The 14,589-nt window shown below is 51.1% G+C and overlaps 1 protein-coding gene across 2 annotated transcripts in view; it reads right to left on the bottom strand.

Moving 5' to 3' along the window:
• Nucleotides 1-11,954, bottom strand: part of NFE2L3 (nuclear factor, erythroid 2 like 3) — a 32,257-nt gene extending 20,303 nt beyond the window's left edge. For both annotated transcript variants that reach the window (XM_027573612.2, XM_027573613.2), the window contains exon 1: nt 11,246-11,954. In XM_027573612.2, coding sequence (XP_027429413.1) covers nt 11,246-11,824 — 579 coding nt within the window. In that variant the 5' untranslated portion in view covers nt 11,825-11,954. The remainder of the gene's footprint in view (nt 1-11,245) is intronic.
• Nucleotides 11,955-14,589: the final 2,635 nt, after the last annotated feature.

The raw sequence follows: 14,589 nt of genomic DNA, 5'->3' as shown, positions 1-14,589 counted from the left end.
CAAGAGAAAGCGATACAGGCCCTGGTACCAGGAATTCTTATCTTTGCTCACGTCTCCTCTGGTTTTTCTCCACCCGGTGACATGGAGCTGAGATACAGAGCATATGTGCTTTACAAGTACTGTTGTATATACTGGAGATTTATGGGCCATGCTCTTAATTTAAAGAATGGGTCAGCCAAACCCGTCATTAAGTTACTTTTTATTTGTGTGTAGGTGATTTTTACTTTTGTGGGGTTGAGACTCAAAAAGAAAAAAAAAAAAAAAGTTTCCATGCTCACCATAGGAAGCCGTCGTGAACTTGTGAGTTGCCGCCCTGAAGAATCACAGCTAAAAATCCAGTGACTTGGACTGAACTGGCACCTGCTGGAAAGGTCCTCCCCATCACAGCCCTCTCGGCTGGGAGGCGACTCATCTCTTCCTCTGCACGGGTCCAGACCATGCCATTTGGGCCCCTCAACTAAAACTTGGTCCTCCTGTCTCTCAAACACAGTGGCTACTGGATTTTCTCTTCTGACACTTATCCTATCCTATCTAAAACTACAATTATTTGGATCTTTTCCCTCCCGAGGGGCTGGAAACTTACGAAAAGCTGTCCTCCAGCTGTTATTCACCTCTGCCACCAACATGAAGGAGCAGACCTTGCACACAAGTTTTCTGAGTCAGTGGAGGCGGGGAGCAAAGCTGGGCTCTTCTCTTTCTGCTGACTCTCTGAAGCTCCTGATAACTGGCAACGTGATTCCCAAGTCTGTACTCACTATAATGTATTGGGACCTGAAGAGTGTGATGCAGAGCTTGACCCTGAAAAAAGTCTTTGTGGACAGTCCCAGCTGGCTTAACTGGGCCTTTCGCTTATGCTTCTGGGGGAGGAACAAGACTGAGGCCTGCTTTGACCTTTAGGGCTGGATGAACCTTTAAAGACAAAGAACAATGTGTTGCCTACGAGAAGCATGACATCAGAGGGAGAGGGGTAAAGGCCAAAGAATTGTGAGGCCTGTCTCTTGGCTGGAGGCAAGCTGGAGTCATCAGGTCTCGAGAGAAACAAGGAGCCAGATAAAGAGAGGCTGTGTCCTATTTGGCCCGGGGGGGTTTTAATAGCAGTTTATAATAATTATAGCTCCCATTCATTGAGCACTCGCTGGGGGCCAGGCACCCCATACATGATCTCCTTTAAGCGGCTCAGCATCCCTGTAAGATAGGTACTATTGTTACCTCCTGTGACAGAGGAGGAAGCGGAGGCCCAGAGAGGTTAAGCAACTTGGCCTAGGTCACACAGCTTTGAAGCGACAGAAGCAGGATTTGGCTGCAGGCCTCTGCAGCTGATGTGCCCGCAGAAGCTGTCCCCTGCCAAGCTCTGGGGCTCCGAGCAGGCTGGCTTCCAGCTGGGCTCACCAGGGGGAGGCAGAGGCTGGAGACCAGAGCATCTCTCCCCCTTGATCTTCCATGACTGCACCCTCCTCACCCTCCTCACTGGGCTCTGGTAACACTTTCAAGCCTCCCCGCCCCCACCCCGCCCAGTGGCGGGTCTCTGGGCGCTCTAACACCCCCATCTGCTCCTATAAAAAGTCATTCATTAAGTCCCTTCACGGGAGCCATCGAGGGGGAGATTCTGCTTCCCGCCAGGACCCTGCCTGCACCGCCACTGGCTCCGCGCTGGGACGGGCTGACCCCACTGGGGAAATGAAGCCCCTGGCGGCATGAGCATCACTTTCCCCGCACACACAGCTGGCTTCCAGCCGGGTGTGGATCTTGTCTGCGCCGTGAGTCCAACAGACCAACCGTGCGAAGGCTACTCCCGGAGCGTTCGGGGGAACTTGAATACTGACTGGAAATGTGGTGACATTGAAGAATTATAGCTGATTCTTTTTTAGGGGTGTTAATGGTTATCCTCTATTAGAAGAGTCCTTCTATTTTAGGGATATGTACGGAAATCCTTACAGAAGTTTTTCTGAGTCAACGAAGGTAGTGGGGAGCGTAAGACCAGGGCACAGCTGGGCTTTTCTCTTCTCTTTGCTAAGTCCCTGCAAAGAACTGGCACAGGAATCACAAGAAACGATGTCTGGGATTCGTTTCAAAATAAGGGGGTAGAGGAGCGCCTGGGTGGCTCAGTCATTGAGCGTCTGCCTTCGGCTCAGGTCATGGTCCCGGGGTCCTGGGATCGAGTCCCACGTCGGGCTCCCTGCTCAGTGGGGAGCCTGCTTCTCCCTCTCCCGCTCCCCCTGCTTGTGTTCCCTCTCCCACTCCCCCTGCTTCTCCCTCTCCCACTCCCCCTGCTTGTGTTCCCTCTCGCGCTGTGTCTCTCTCTGTCAAATAAGTAAATTAAAAAAATAAAAAAATAAGGGGGTAGGGTGGGGGCTGTTATGGACAGACCAAGACCGGCCATGAACTTCAACTGTTAAAGCTAGACAACAGCGCCTGGAGGTCCCATTTCCCGAGGCCCCATTCTCTCCACTTGGAACAGATGCTGGAGAATTTTCCGTCACAACACGTGCTAGAGTCTAACCTCCTGTATAAAGCCCCTGGAGGCGGGAGGAGGCAGCTGGACAGTTGGCAGGAATGCTCCACAGGGCTAACACCAAGTCATTCGATGTGACTGCCCACTAGAAGTATAGAAATAAGCAGTGTCTCTAAATAGGAGCCTCTGCACCTATGCCACAAGGGCACGAGCACCAACTCACAGGCTCTCACTTTAAAAGGTGCTGTTCCTCATGCCAAGTGGCCCCTCCGTGCAGGCTGAGGGGCTAGGGGAGTGCGGAGGTAGGCAGTAGAAATGCAGTTACGATTCATTTATTTTCTGCTGGCTTACCCCGACAGGCAAGGCAGGCCAAGTGGGCCTCAAAACGCATGATGTTTTTGTATTTTCTTTACTATCGAACATTTCAAACACATAAAATAAGCAGAAAACAAGCTCTAGTAAACCCTCCGGGTATCCATCACCCAGTTTCAGCCACCATCAGCTTGCCGCCATGCTTCTATCATCAATAACCACCCCTTGTCCCGCAGAACTATTCCATCACGGTGTTTAGGCGGGATTTACACAGGCGGGGATGCACAAACCTTAGCTGTGCAATTTTGATCAATGGAGGCACCCACTTATCTCACATCTCTACTTGACACAGAACATTTTTACCTGCCTAGAAAGTTCTCTCCTATTCTGATTATTTCTACCTTGGTTTTGCCTGTTTTAGAACTTAAGCAAGAGCTTTGAACTGCCTTTCTGTGCAAAGCTACCGTTGACCCTTGAACACAGGTTTGAACTGTGCCAGGTCCACGTATATGTGGATTTCCTACAGTCCTGTACTGTATTTCCTCAAGCTTCCTTTACTGCAAGGACACAGAGTGTAGCGCGTGTAGCCTACAGAGTATGTGCCATCGACTCTTCCAGTTACCAGTAGGCTATTAGTGGTTAAGTTTTGGGGGAGTCAGAAGTTCTACATGGATTTTCACCTGTGTGTGGAGTCAGCACGCCTAACCCGACTGTTGAAGTTCTGCACTCATTATTAGTTTCTTGGCAAGCCAGTTCCCCATGCTCCAGCAGGGAACTAGACAGATGTGGCTTCAGCTTGGAAACACCTGGTAAACCAGACCACTAGCTCTGGCCCTGCTGCCCAGGCCTTTAGCTGTTCTGGGCCTTAAATTCACAGAAGGGCAGGCTTTCAGCCAGATAGGCCCCCCTTCCATGCAGGGGTTGTGGAATACTGGGGGCCCCAGGAGAGAAGCACTATGGCTGAGGGCAGGTTTGGGCTGGTGCAAGGATCACTGGGAGGTCAGGTAAACTGCAGACTCCCAGGCCCCACCTGAGAGGCTCTAGTTCAGCCCGTCTGGGGTGGGCCCCCAAATCTGCATTTTAACAGGCAACTCAGTAACTGATGCATTCACTGGATCACCCTTGCAGAAACTCAGCTCTTTTATTTTTTTTAAGATTTAATTTTTTTGAGAGAGAAAGCGAGCAAGAGAACACAAGCGGGGGGGGGGGGGGGGGGCGGGGGCAGCGGCAGGCAGAGGGAGAAGCAGACTCTCCGCTAAGCAGGGAGCCCAATGTGGGGCTCAATCCCAGGCCCCCTGAGATCATGACCTGAGCCAAAGGCAGACGTTTAACTGGCTGAGCCACCCAGGCACCCCAAGAAACTCAGCTCTTAAGAAAGGCTACGAAAGGGGCGCCTCACTGGCTCAGTCCTGAGAGCATGCAACTCTTAATCTCAGTGTTGTGAGTTCAAGCCCCAGCCTAGGTGTAGAGCCTACCTTAAAAAAAAAAAAGGGGGGGTTCCTCCTTTAGATGAGCCTTCAGGTTCAGGGTCTGCCTCCTCAACAATTTCAAGGCCTCCTTTACATAACAGCTCTTCAAATATTTGAGTTGCCCATCGTGTTCTTCCCTCAGTGTGATCTCAGCATGGGACATCCCCAATGCACTCAACCATTTCCAGCATGATTTCCCCCTCACGGAGAGAAGGGTTCCTCTTTCTACACCAAAGCAGGTTCCCAGCATGACCTAGCAGTCTGATACTGTCCTCCAGAGGACAGTGGTTCCCTGGAGATTCGACCCCCAGCTCTGAGGCAATCAGAGCAAATTCTGTTACACATCTAGTAACATGCCGGGACCTGTACCAGCCCTCTGACAGACGGCGTGATGTAATCCTCCTAAGAACTCTCCCAGACACAGGTTAATATTCTCCTACAATTCGGAAACCAAGGCTCACAGAGGCTGTCCGGAAGAGATGGAGCTGGGGCGGTGTGAGGGTTGGTTCTGTGTGTCCAAGTGGCTAGGCTGCTGCTCTTGGTTGTGCAATTAAATACTCACCCAGGTGTCGCTGCCAGGATGGTATTCGGGACATGGGGTTAACAGCTAGTCAACCAAGTTCCCAATCAAGTGACTTTCAGGAAGAGACAATCTTGGTAATCTGAGTGAGCCCCATCCAACCAGTGGAAGGACCTTAAGAGCAAAACAGAGGTTTCACTGAGGAAGAAATTCTGCCTCAAGCCTGTGGCATCAGCGCCCGTCCAGAGTTTCCAGCTACCCTAGAGTTTGGACCTGCCAGCCTCCAAGATCACATCGGCCAGTTGAAATTAATCTCTGAAATAGATAGAGGCACGTACATGTACACATACACACGCATACTGATTATACTGGTTCTGCTCTCTGATGCCGATGGGAACCCAGTTCTGTCCAACCTCAAAAAGCTATGCTTCACCTCTATGCACTGTCCAGACTCTGCCAACCACTATCGGCAACTGAACCAGAACCGACCCAGGGGTGTGCCTGAGCCGCAGCCAGCTTCGGCTACCCAGAAGCATATTTGAAAATTCACACAGATCCTTAACAACTAGATTCTGAGAATAACTTTTTTGTATCAAAAGGCTGCCACAGATGGGAGAAGTGTGTCTTCACAAGTTTGCACAGTTTTGTAGTGGGTGGGAGGCTTGTTCTATTCTGGGTAAGGTCACTAACTTGCTATATAACTTTAGGCAATCCTAAGTTTCACCACCTGATTCATTCCAATGCCAACCTGAAAGCTTTCCATGGCCTCCATCCACTCAAATTGGCATTAAATGCTCAGACAGCCTATCAGGATTTCAGATCTGACCTACTTTCTAGTTGGGACTCTACCCTGAATGACCCAAGACACACTCAAGCTCACGGGATCCTGGAAGTTCTGCAAGGCCGATGCGGGGGACAGATGAGGAGTGCTCAGCTGAGGCCAGCTGGGCGGGCGTCTGCTCTTAACCCTGTCTCTGCTGCTACCCTCCAGGTTAGAATGAAGACCCAGTTTCCATGTTCAAGACACTGCGGTTCCAAGTAGAGCGTGCCAAGGCCCATAGATGAAATAGTACATGGTGTGACAGGGCTTGACAGGACTCGAAGGAAAGAACGGGAAATGCTTGTAGATGAGGTGGTGATAGTTGAGATGAGTCTGAGAATTTAACAATAAAAAACTTGGAAGGAATGAAAGGATGCCATTCTGGGCACAGGTTAACAGAGAGTTAGGCATGGGAAAGCATGGGGCTGTGTGGGGAAAAGGAAGGGAGAAAGTCTGAGGTGGAAAGTAGGCCACGGGTAGTGGGGGATGAGCTCAGCTAGGGCAGCTGGGGAGTTAGGTCACACAAGCCAAATGCGGAGCCTCGAATGACAAAATGTCAAATTGGTAGGTAGGTAATGAGCTGGTGGAGGCTCCCCAGATGAAAGTGAAGAGACGAACGTGAGCTTTGGAAACCTGTGCTCGGCAAGAGAATGAACAGGAATAAATCAGGGAAGGGGCATTACAGCCCCAGCTGAATTAACAGCAGTCGCTGACGTTACTGAGGGCTTACTATGTACCAACCTGCTAACCTGTATGATCACCTTTAATCCTCACAACGACTCCGTTAAGGTACTCTTACAGATAAGGGAACCAAGGCACAGACAGGTTAAGAAGTGTGCCCCAGATCATACGACCAGTCACCAGTGGAGCCGAGATCTGCAGCTACCCCAGTTGGTCTGACCCCAGCGCCAAGCACACTTGACCACTAGCCCGGCCTGCCCTGGAGTTGGGGCCTGGACCCTGCACTCTGACTTCTGAGCTGAGAAGCAGGGGAAAATGGAGAGTAGCCAAATGATTAAAACGACAGTGCAGAGGGGAGATTTCTGTAAACCACAAACTGAGATGAAGGACTGACTGCAAAAAGTTGGAAGTAAGGTTCCTTGGGGTTAGCTGCACATGAAGTCAGCAAAAAACCAACCAACCAACCAACCAACCAACCCAGGTTTGCTCATGAACATACACCAAATCCTACACTTAGCCCAGATGCTTCCAGAAATTGTTGCAGCCTACTTGCTAAGCAAGCTAAACAGGGGCATGAGTTGCCAGGAAAAGGGGCATGAGGACTTGTGTCCCTCGAAATCCGCATGTTGAAGCCATAACCCTCAGTAACCTAAGAATGTGATTTTATTTGGAAACTGGGTCACTGCAGATGTAATTAAGATGAGCAGGGTGAGCCCTAATCCAGTATGACTGGTGTCCTTATAAAAGGGGAAATTTGGATACAAATGAGCACATAGGGAGAATGTCTTGTGAAGATGAAGGCAGAGACTGGGGTGACTCAGTGGAAACCAAGGGTCGCCTCTTGATCTTGGGGCTGTGAGTTCAAGCCCCAGGTTGGGTGTGGAGATTCCTTAAAACTAAAATGGGAGGGAGTGAGGGAAGGACCAAGGGTTACCAAAGATTGCCAGCAAACTACCAGAAGTTAGGAGAGAGGCCTGGAACAGCTTCCCTCTCAGCCTCAGAAGGAACCAAGCCCTGATTCCCAACTTTTCACCTCCAGAACTGGGAGACAGTAAATTTCTGTTCAAGCCACCCAGTTGGTGGCATTTTATTACTGCTGCCCTAGGACACTAGTAAGTGATGCATGCCATCCCTCACCACAAGACCACAGGTGAATTTTTATCGAGTCCTTAAGTAAGCAAAGAGCCTCCTCTGAAACTTCGTTCTACTGAGTTGTACGAATGTCTAAGACTATCTCTGTACCACAGTTGTGAGTTAAAAACAAACAAGTGTTTGAAATTTCATCTATCTCCAATTGCCCAGGCACCGGGGATTAACTTTGCTTTTGAAATGAATGAAAAACAAATTTTAACAATCAAGGAGCTCTTCCTCTTCCTTTACTCTTAGAAGCCAGTCCTGATTGTATCAGATTCTTCCTGTGACCGGAAGAAACCCGGTCCATCCCACGAGGTCCCATGGGACCCCTCACCCATCACCGGGTCCTGGTTCTGGGGCTTGAAACCATTATCGAGATGACTACAAGCCTCTCAGCTTCAAAGTGGAGACAGTGCTCTAAAACACTGGTGCTGGCTACAGGCAGTCACCCACCTTCAAATATGCTCACACAGTCAAATCTGCAAAAACTGTTCAAGTCCTCATTTAACCCGCGCCTTACTCTGAAAACACAGGCGCCATCGGTTGTGAGTGAATGGCTGTGGTTTTCAAGGGAAGCAGGTCTGCCCCGGGGAATTCCGGATTCTGTTTTCAGATAATGATTGGCTCCACTAAGAAATGAAACCAAAGCAGTACCTCTTTTGATACCTGGAAAATCCCCCACTCCAAAACATTTTTGCAAATGTACAAAAATTATGGAAAATTATCCTCTACAACCAGAATCTCCAACAACTCAAATATAAGCCACCGTAATTATCTATTTAAAAAACAAACACCACAAACCTCTGATGTTCCTGGAGGACAAAGCACTCCCTCTTTTCGAAGTTAACAGCAGCTAACTTTTATTAAGTGCTTTGAGGCGTGACCGGCACATTTCTAAGCCTCTGACGTGGAATGAATGAATTCTCAACCCTATGTGGGGGGCACCCTTGATGATTCCCACTGTGCAGGTGAGGAAACTGAAGCAGAGACAGGTGAAGAAACTGGCCCAAGGTCACAGAGCTGTAAGCAGCAGAGCTGGGATTCAAAACCAGGCGGGTCTGGCCGCAACACACCACACCCCCTTAGCAAGCAAACAACTGGGGCGGACTCATAAACGAGAAAAGCGAATGGAGGGAGTGGGGGCAGGTCAAGGAGGGTGGCTTGAGAACAGAGGCAAAGGAACAGCAATTACATTCCAGGCACTGGGCTGGCGCTTCACGCAGGCTTTGCCCATTTAATTCGCACAAACCGTGAAATAAGCAGCACTCTCCCACCTGACATTACTAAGTGATGGACCTAAACCCAGGTCTGCTGACGGCAAATCCCAGTGCCGTTTTCCCCCCAAGTCAACGTTTCAGATTGTAAGCTCGGTATTACGGATGGTACAATCTGCTTTTTAAAAAGTCAATCCAGGGCGCCTGGGTGGCTCAGTTGGTTAAGCGACTGCCTTCGGCTCAGGTCATGATCCTGGAGTCCCGGGATCGAGTCCCACATCGGGCTCGCTGCTCAGCAGGGAGTCTGCTTCTCCCTCTGACCCTCTTCCCTCTCGTGCTCTCTATCTCTCATTCTCTCTCCCTCAAATAAATAAAATCTTAAAAAAAATAAAAGTCAATCCAGCATTGGAGAGCAGTGGTGCTGAGGTCAGGAGTGGGGGTGCGGGCATCACCCCACGCCAGCTGCACGCTGTGTCGGAGAACCTGGGTACAGCACAGGGGCTTAATGTGCTAGCACAGGAGTCAGGAAGCTCAGGTTCTGTCTGGTTGCACTTCTGACACCAATTAACTGTGTGGCTTTAGCCAAGTGCCCTAACCTCGCTGGGCCTCTATTTTGCTTTAGTACAAATTGGATAGACGGATGCCCCACCTGCCTACCTCTCTCAAGTTGATGTAAAAAAAAAAAAGTATTACCAAATAGATACAAACTTACAACCAGATAAAAGCTCCTTATGCTTTTTTGTTTGTTTTTTAAAAGGTGTTACCAACAAAGGTGAACTGGCTGTGAAAACTCTAAGGTGTTCCACAGCGGATCATCGCCGGAACGAAACTACCCAGGGCACCCTAGCAGCTATCACGGTCCAGCAGGCCCACACATGCCAGCTGGGGAAGGCTACACCAGGAGACTGACCCCGTATGAACTTCATCCTCCCCCCTAGGCAAGCGGGGCTCAACCCTCCATGGAGGTGTGGCCGGTCCTTGGCCCCCAGAGTTTCCCCCAAAGCAGGTTTGCCAGGCCAAATAGGTAATGCCGAGAAGGGGAAAGAAGTCCTCCCAGAGCGAACAGCTACAACTCCCTCCAGGCCCTGGTATGCTCTGCAAGGTGGGTGGCATCCAGCGGAGGAGGGGAGGGTGCCATCTGCCACAGCACGGTGCATTGGGTTTCACACACACATACCCCGGTTCCAGGATCTGAAAAGGTCGTAGTGCAGCACGCACCATTCCTTAGGAAGCAGAAGATTCAGGTGAAGGTCGGGACTGGTTAAATGAGGGGGAAGAACCTTCCATTTTTGTTTTGGACAGAAGCCCACCGAGACTCTCGGTAACCCCCACCCCATTAGTTCCGGCCTCAGGAAGAGGAAGGGATCAGATCTGCATAACAGTGAATCACAAGCACTTCGGCACAATGACCCCTCTGGGAGAGGGTGGAGAAGCTCGTCTGGCAACTGCCTACACAAACAGGGCAATTCTGAAGAGCAGCAAACAAACCTGTCTAGCCCCAGTTCCCGTTTTGCATAAGATTGCACCCCACAAAAACATCCAAGGAACACCTGTTGATCGATACCGACTGCTAATACTATGGTTTGGGCCAAGATACTAAAAAGGTCCCTTTGAAGGAACTCTGGGTAAGGCATTTTTGTAAAAATTGGTAATAAGTGTCTTTAGACTCCAAGAGCCAACGGGAGCATCACACAGATACTCCATCAGTCAATCTCAGTGAACTTTGCTTCAAAAGGATGTTAAACCGAAGGATATGAAACCATAAACCAGAGGGCACTTGTTAAGTCACTAGGTGACTGTCAGGGTACCTGCTTTCTTTATGCTCATGAGAAGTTACACATGGGGCACCTGGGGTTAATACAGTCGGTTAAATGACAGACTTCAGCTCAGGTCATGGTCTGGGGGTCCTGGGATCGGCTGGGTGGGGCTCCCTGCTCAGCGGGGCCTCTGCTTGTCTCTCTCCCTCTCCCCCTCCTTCCCGCTCCTGCTTTCTCCCTCTCTCTCTCAAATAAATAAAACCTTAAAAAACAAACAAAAAAAGTTACACATGTTCCAGAGGGAGGAGGAGGGTCGTTAGGCGCCGGGGCTGGTTAGGTCACAGCAGGACCGTCTGCCAATTGGCCTGGAACTGAACACTGGCCACGGCTCCTTCATCCAGGGTAAGCAGCAAAAACGAACTGTAACTCGGTTGAAATCTGGGCAGGGGCCATCACGTTAGACCGGGGAGCATGGGTTAAGAGAAAGGCGTCCTCCCTGTGGCCAAGGCCTCTTTTGGATCCTCTGGTTCCAGAAAAAGACATCTCCGTGTCACGAGGTACAGAACGAAGACCGTAGGAAAGAAAACTACCAGCATCCCTTCTCCCCTCCGCAGCCCCGAACTACTCTTGACGGCCATCAAACACAGGAAAGGTATCCTCTACAACCGAACGGATGATCTCACCTACTTCTTTCTCAAACACCTAAAAGCCATAGCAACCGCACTAACAGCTTCCGTTTAGATTCACAAAAAGGGGGAGGCAAGCGTGGTCCCGAAACTGCAACCACCAGGGGCCGAGGGTGGAAGCAGAGCGGGTGTGGTCCGTCACAAGCCTGCAGGGCTCCTGGCCAGCTCCCCCAGCGCTCGCGTCCCCGCTCTCCTGTTACCTGGTTCGCGTGGCCGCCGGCGTCCAGCACCTGAGCCGTCGGTTCTGCCGGTGCCTTCTCCTCTTCCCCGGCTGCCAAGGGGCTACTTGCAGCCGCTCGGGGGTCCCCGCCATCCCCCGGCGCAGCCTGGCTGCTGTCGTCCACACTGGCGCCGACTCCTCCGGCGGAGGAGGCGGCGGCGGCGGCGCCGAGCAGCCCGTGGGCCCCGTCGGCTTCCCCGGCCGCCACGCTGTGCACGAGCCACGCATCCACTCGGGTGCGGGGAATGAAGGGGACCCCCAGCGCGCGAACCTCCCGAAGCAGCCGGCCCTCGGGCTCCGCCTCGGGGTCCGGCTCGCGGCCTTTGGGGTGCAGCTGGTCCGCGCGCCCCCACCCTCCCGAGGCCGGGAAGGGGCTGAGCGCGTAGGCGGAGCTCGTCGGGCCACCAGCGAGCAGGAGCTCATCCCAGAGCAGGGTGGGCGGCGGGAGCAGCAGGTAGAGGTCCAGGTCCACGTCCAGGCGGAGCCCCGCCAAGCTCAGCAGGATGGTGAGGTGCAGGAGGCCGCCGCCGTCCGACCACCAAGGCTTCAGGTACTTCATCTCGCGCCGCGCGCCCGGGACGCCCCTGCCGGCGCCCGCGGGTCCCTGCCCTCCTGCCGCCGCTTTGGCACGTGCGGGCCCCGCGCGCCGCGGGCACCTGCCCGGAAGAGACAGAAGCGAAACAATGGACCCGGGCGCGCAGCGGCCGTCGCGGGCTCTCGGGGCCGGACACAAAGGCGCTCCCACGGCAGCCGGCGCGGCGTCTGGGGGTGGTCAGGAGAGGCGGAAGAGGAGCCACCTGCAAGTAGTGTCAGCCCGCCCGGCCACCCTGCAGCCTAGCGCCTGACCAGGCCCCGCCCCCAGCTAGGCCCCGCCCCGAGCCGCGGGCGCCGCCGCCGGGGACACGCCCACAGCCGCCCCGGGCTCGGCGGCCGTGGGAGGAGCCCGCAGGGGGCGGGGCTCCCCGGCTCAAAAGCTCTTCATTCGGGCGAAACGCAAAGCTTTCTGGGACCAGGGGGTTGTTTTGGGCCCGAGGTAGTCCCGATTCAGTGCTCGTGGGCTGGGCGACTGTAGGTGAATGTGCGGGGTGAGGTCAGGAGTAAAGGTGGGTGGGAAGGGACAGGATGTGTAGACTGGGGGAAAGGTAGAGGCACTGGGCTTGCATGCAAAGGGCTACCACCAAGTGAGAACACTGGCTGGCACAGTGAGTTCGGGAGTCCGACCCTTGATTTCATATCCCAGCCCCACCATCAGCCAGTCGTATGACCTTGAGTAAGTTGCTTAACTTCTCTGTACCTCAGTTCTCTTATCTGTAAAATGGGGATAATAGTGCCTGTCCAATAGGGATGTGGTTAAGTCAGACGAAATATTCTATGTAAAGTCCAGAGTTTGACATATAGATTCCACAGCTGCTGTTGAGATCAAACAACACTCCACCTAAACCCCTGTTCCTCCTCACACACCCCACACCTCAGCCCTCCAGGTCCTGCGCTCCAACATCACAACCCCTCACTGTTCCCTGGACACTCCCTGCACACTGCCAGGCCTTCCCTTCTGGTCTCCTTTGCTTGTTAAGTAATCGTTAAGAGCACCAGCTCTAGAATTACCCTGTTTGAGTTCAGATCCTCCACTCCACCTCTTACTACCCTGGACCTTGGACAAATTGTCTGTGCCTCAGTTTCCTCACTGTAAAGTGGGACTGATAATAGCACATCCCTAGCACACCTGTTGTGAACCCCAAATGAGATGCATCTAAACCACCAACCACAGCACTTGGTATAGGAAGTGTTTTTTGAATGTTACCCATTATTTATGTTACCCATCCTCCAAGGCTTAACCCCAAAGATATATCCTCTGAGTTTTCACCATTTGGAATTAATCTCTTCCCCGATCTGTTCTCCCACAGTGCTTTCTCCATATGCCAACATTACAACACTTGGCACATTCCACTTTGTTTTGTAGTTGAGGATTGATTTCATTTGCCCATTGTAAATTCTTGAGGGGGGGAAAAAACCTGTTTGGCTCACTTCTGTGCCTACATGGTACTCAGTACTGGGCCTTGCAAATGTAGCTTTTACTATAACTCTCACTCCCTTCCTCGGATGGGGGACAGAGAAGGAGGAGATGACCAACTGAGGGTTAGCAGTTGTGTAAGGAGTTGAGCAAGAAAGACTTGTTTTTAAAGGTCCCTTTCTCTACCTGGTTCTCTCTTCTGGGCCTAGTGTGGAAAGTTCACATGAGATTTCATTTTTCCCACTGAGAGCCATGGGGGCAGAAGCAGGCTTCTTAAAGTTGCTTCTGCCTTAAACCCTGAAGCATGGGTTAGGGGGTGACAAAGAGGCTAGAAGAGAGATGCTCGCCAGATTAGTGAGGTTTGGGACCAAAGCCTTGTTCACAGCACTTAGTCCCCGGACAGGGGATTCAGGTTCTGGGTTCAGTTCATGTCCACTGAACTCAGGTTTTTTTACCAAGCACCTACTAAATTGCCTGATGCTGAGAGATTAGATAGAGATGTTTGACATACTCAGAAACAAGAGAAAGAATGTACTCACATGCCAAAATATTGAGATGTATGTGACCCTAAAGGGAGTGTTATAAACCAGGTGAGAACAGAGATGGTGCTTTCTTCAAGGTCATATCTTCCAGAATCTTGCACACAGAGATGGTGCTCAAAATATATTTTTTTCAGTTGAATTGAGGAATTTAGACTTGAGGTGTTTTGAGGGATCTGAATAATAGACTAGCATCAGGAAGGACATTCAAACTTCCTTTGTAACATTAATTGGGAAGGGGGTTGACCCCTCATCTTTAAAAATGTGCTTAGACAATCATATTTGTCAGACTGCTTCATTCAAAAGTATCTTAATTCTAGCTTACAGATTGGTGAAGAGGAGAGCACATAAAGGACTCTGCAGTAAAATCTTAAGCAGGAGACTCAGAATCAATCCCACACACTCTTGACTTTAATCAAGAGGTCCCAATTTTAGGTTTGCAGAGAGCAGTGCAATTAGAAAGAATGACTTCTACTTAGGTGTTTAAAAATTTCTAAAATCCCTCCCTCCAGGAATAGCCAGGTGAAAAGTGCAAAGCATTGTCTTGTAAAAGCCTTGAAAAGTCACCTACATTTGTTAAAGTCCTTAAGTCAGTGCTACTCAAAGGATGGTCCAAGACTGGTGCCAGCCCACAGACTGTTTCTGGTTCAAATGAGGTAGGTAATAGAATTGAGAGTGTTTAGCAGTTTCTACAGCAATTTGACATTGTGTGACATCCAACACATGATCAGTGGGTTTGCTTTTTTATGCCACTGTTATGTTTTTAGAAATGAA

The sequence above is a fragment of the Zalophus californianus genome, chromosome 12 (genome assembly GCF_009762305.2).
Source record: "Zalophus californianus isolate mZalCal1 chromosome 12, mZalCal1.pri.v2, whole genome shotgun sequence".
Taxonomy (NCBI): Eukaryota; Metazoa; Chordata; class Mammalia; order Carnivora; family Otariidae; genus Zalophus; species Zalophus californianus.
The sequence above is the reverse complement of the archived record's forward strand: the minus strand, read 5'-3'. Positions and strand labels throughout refer to the sequence as shown.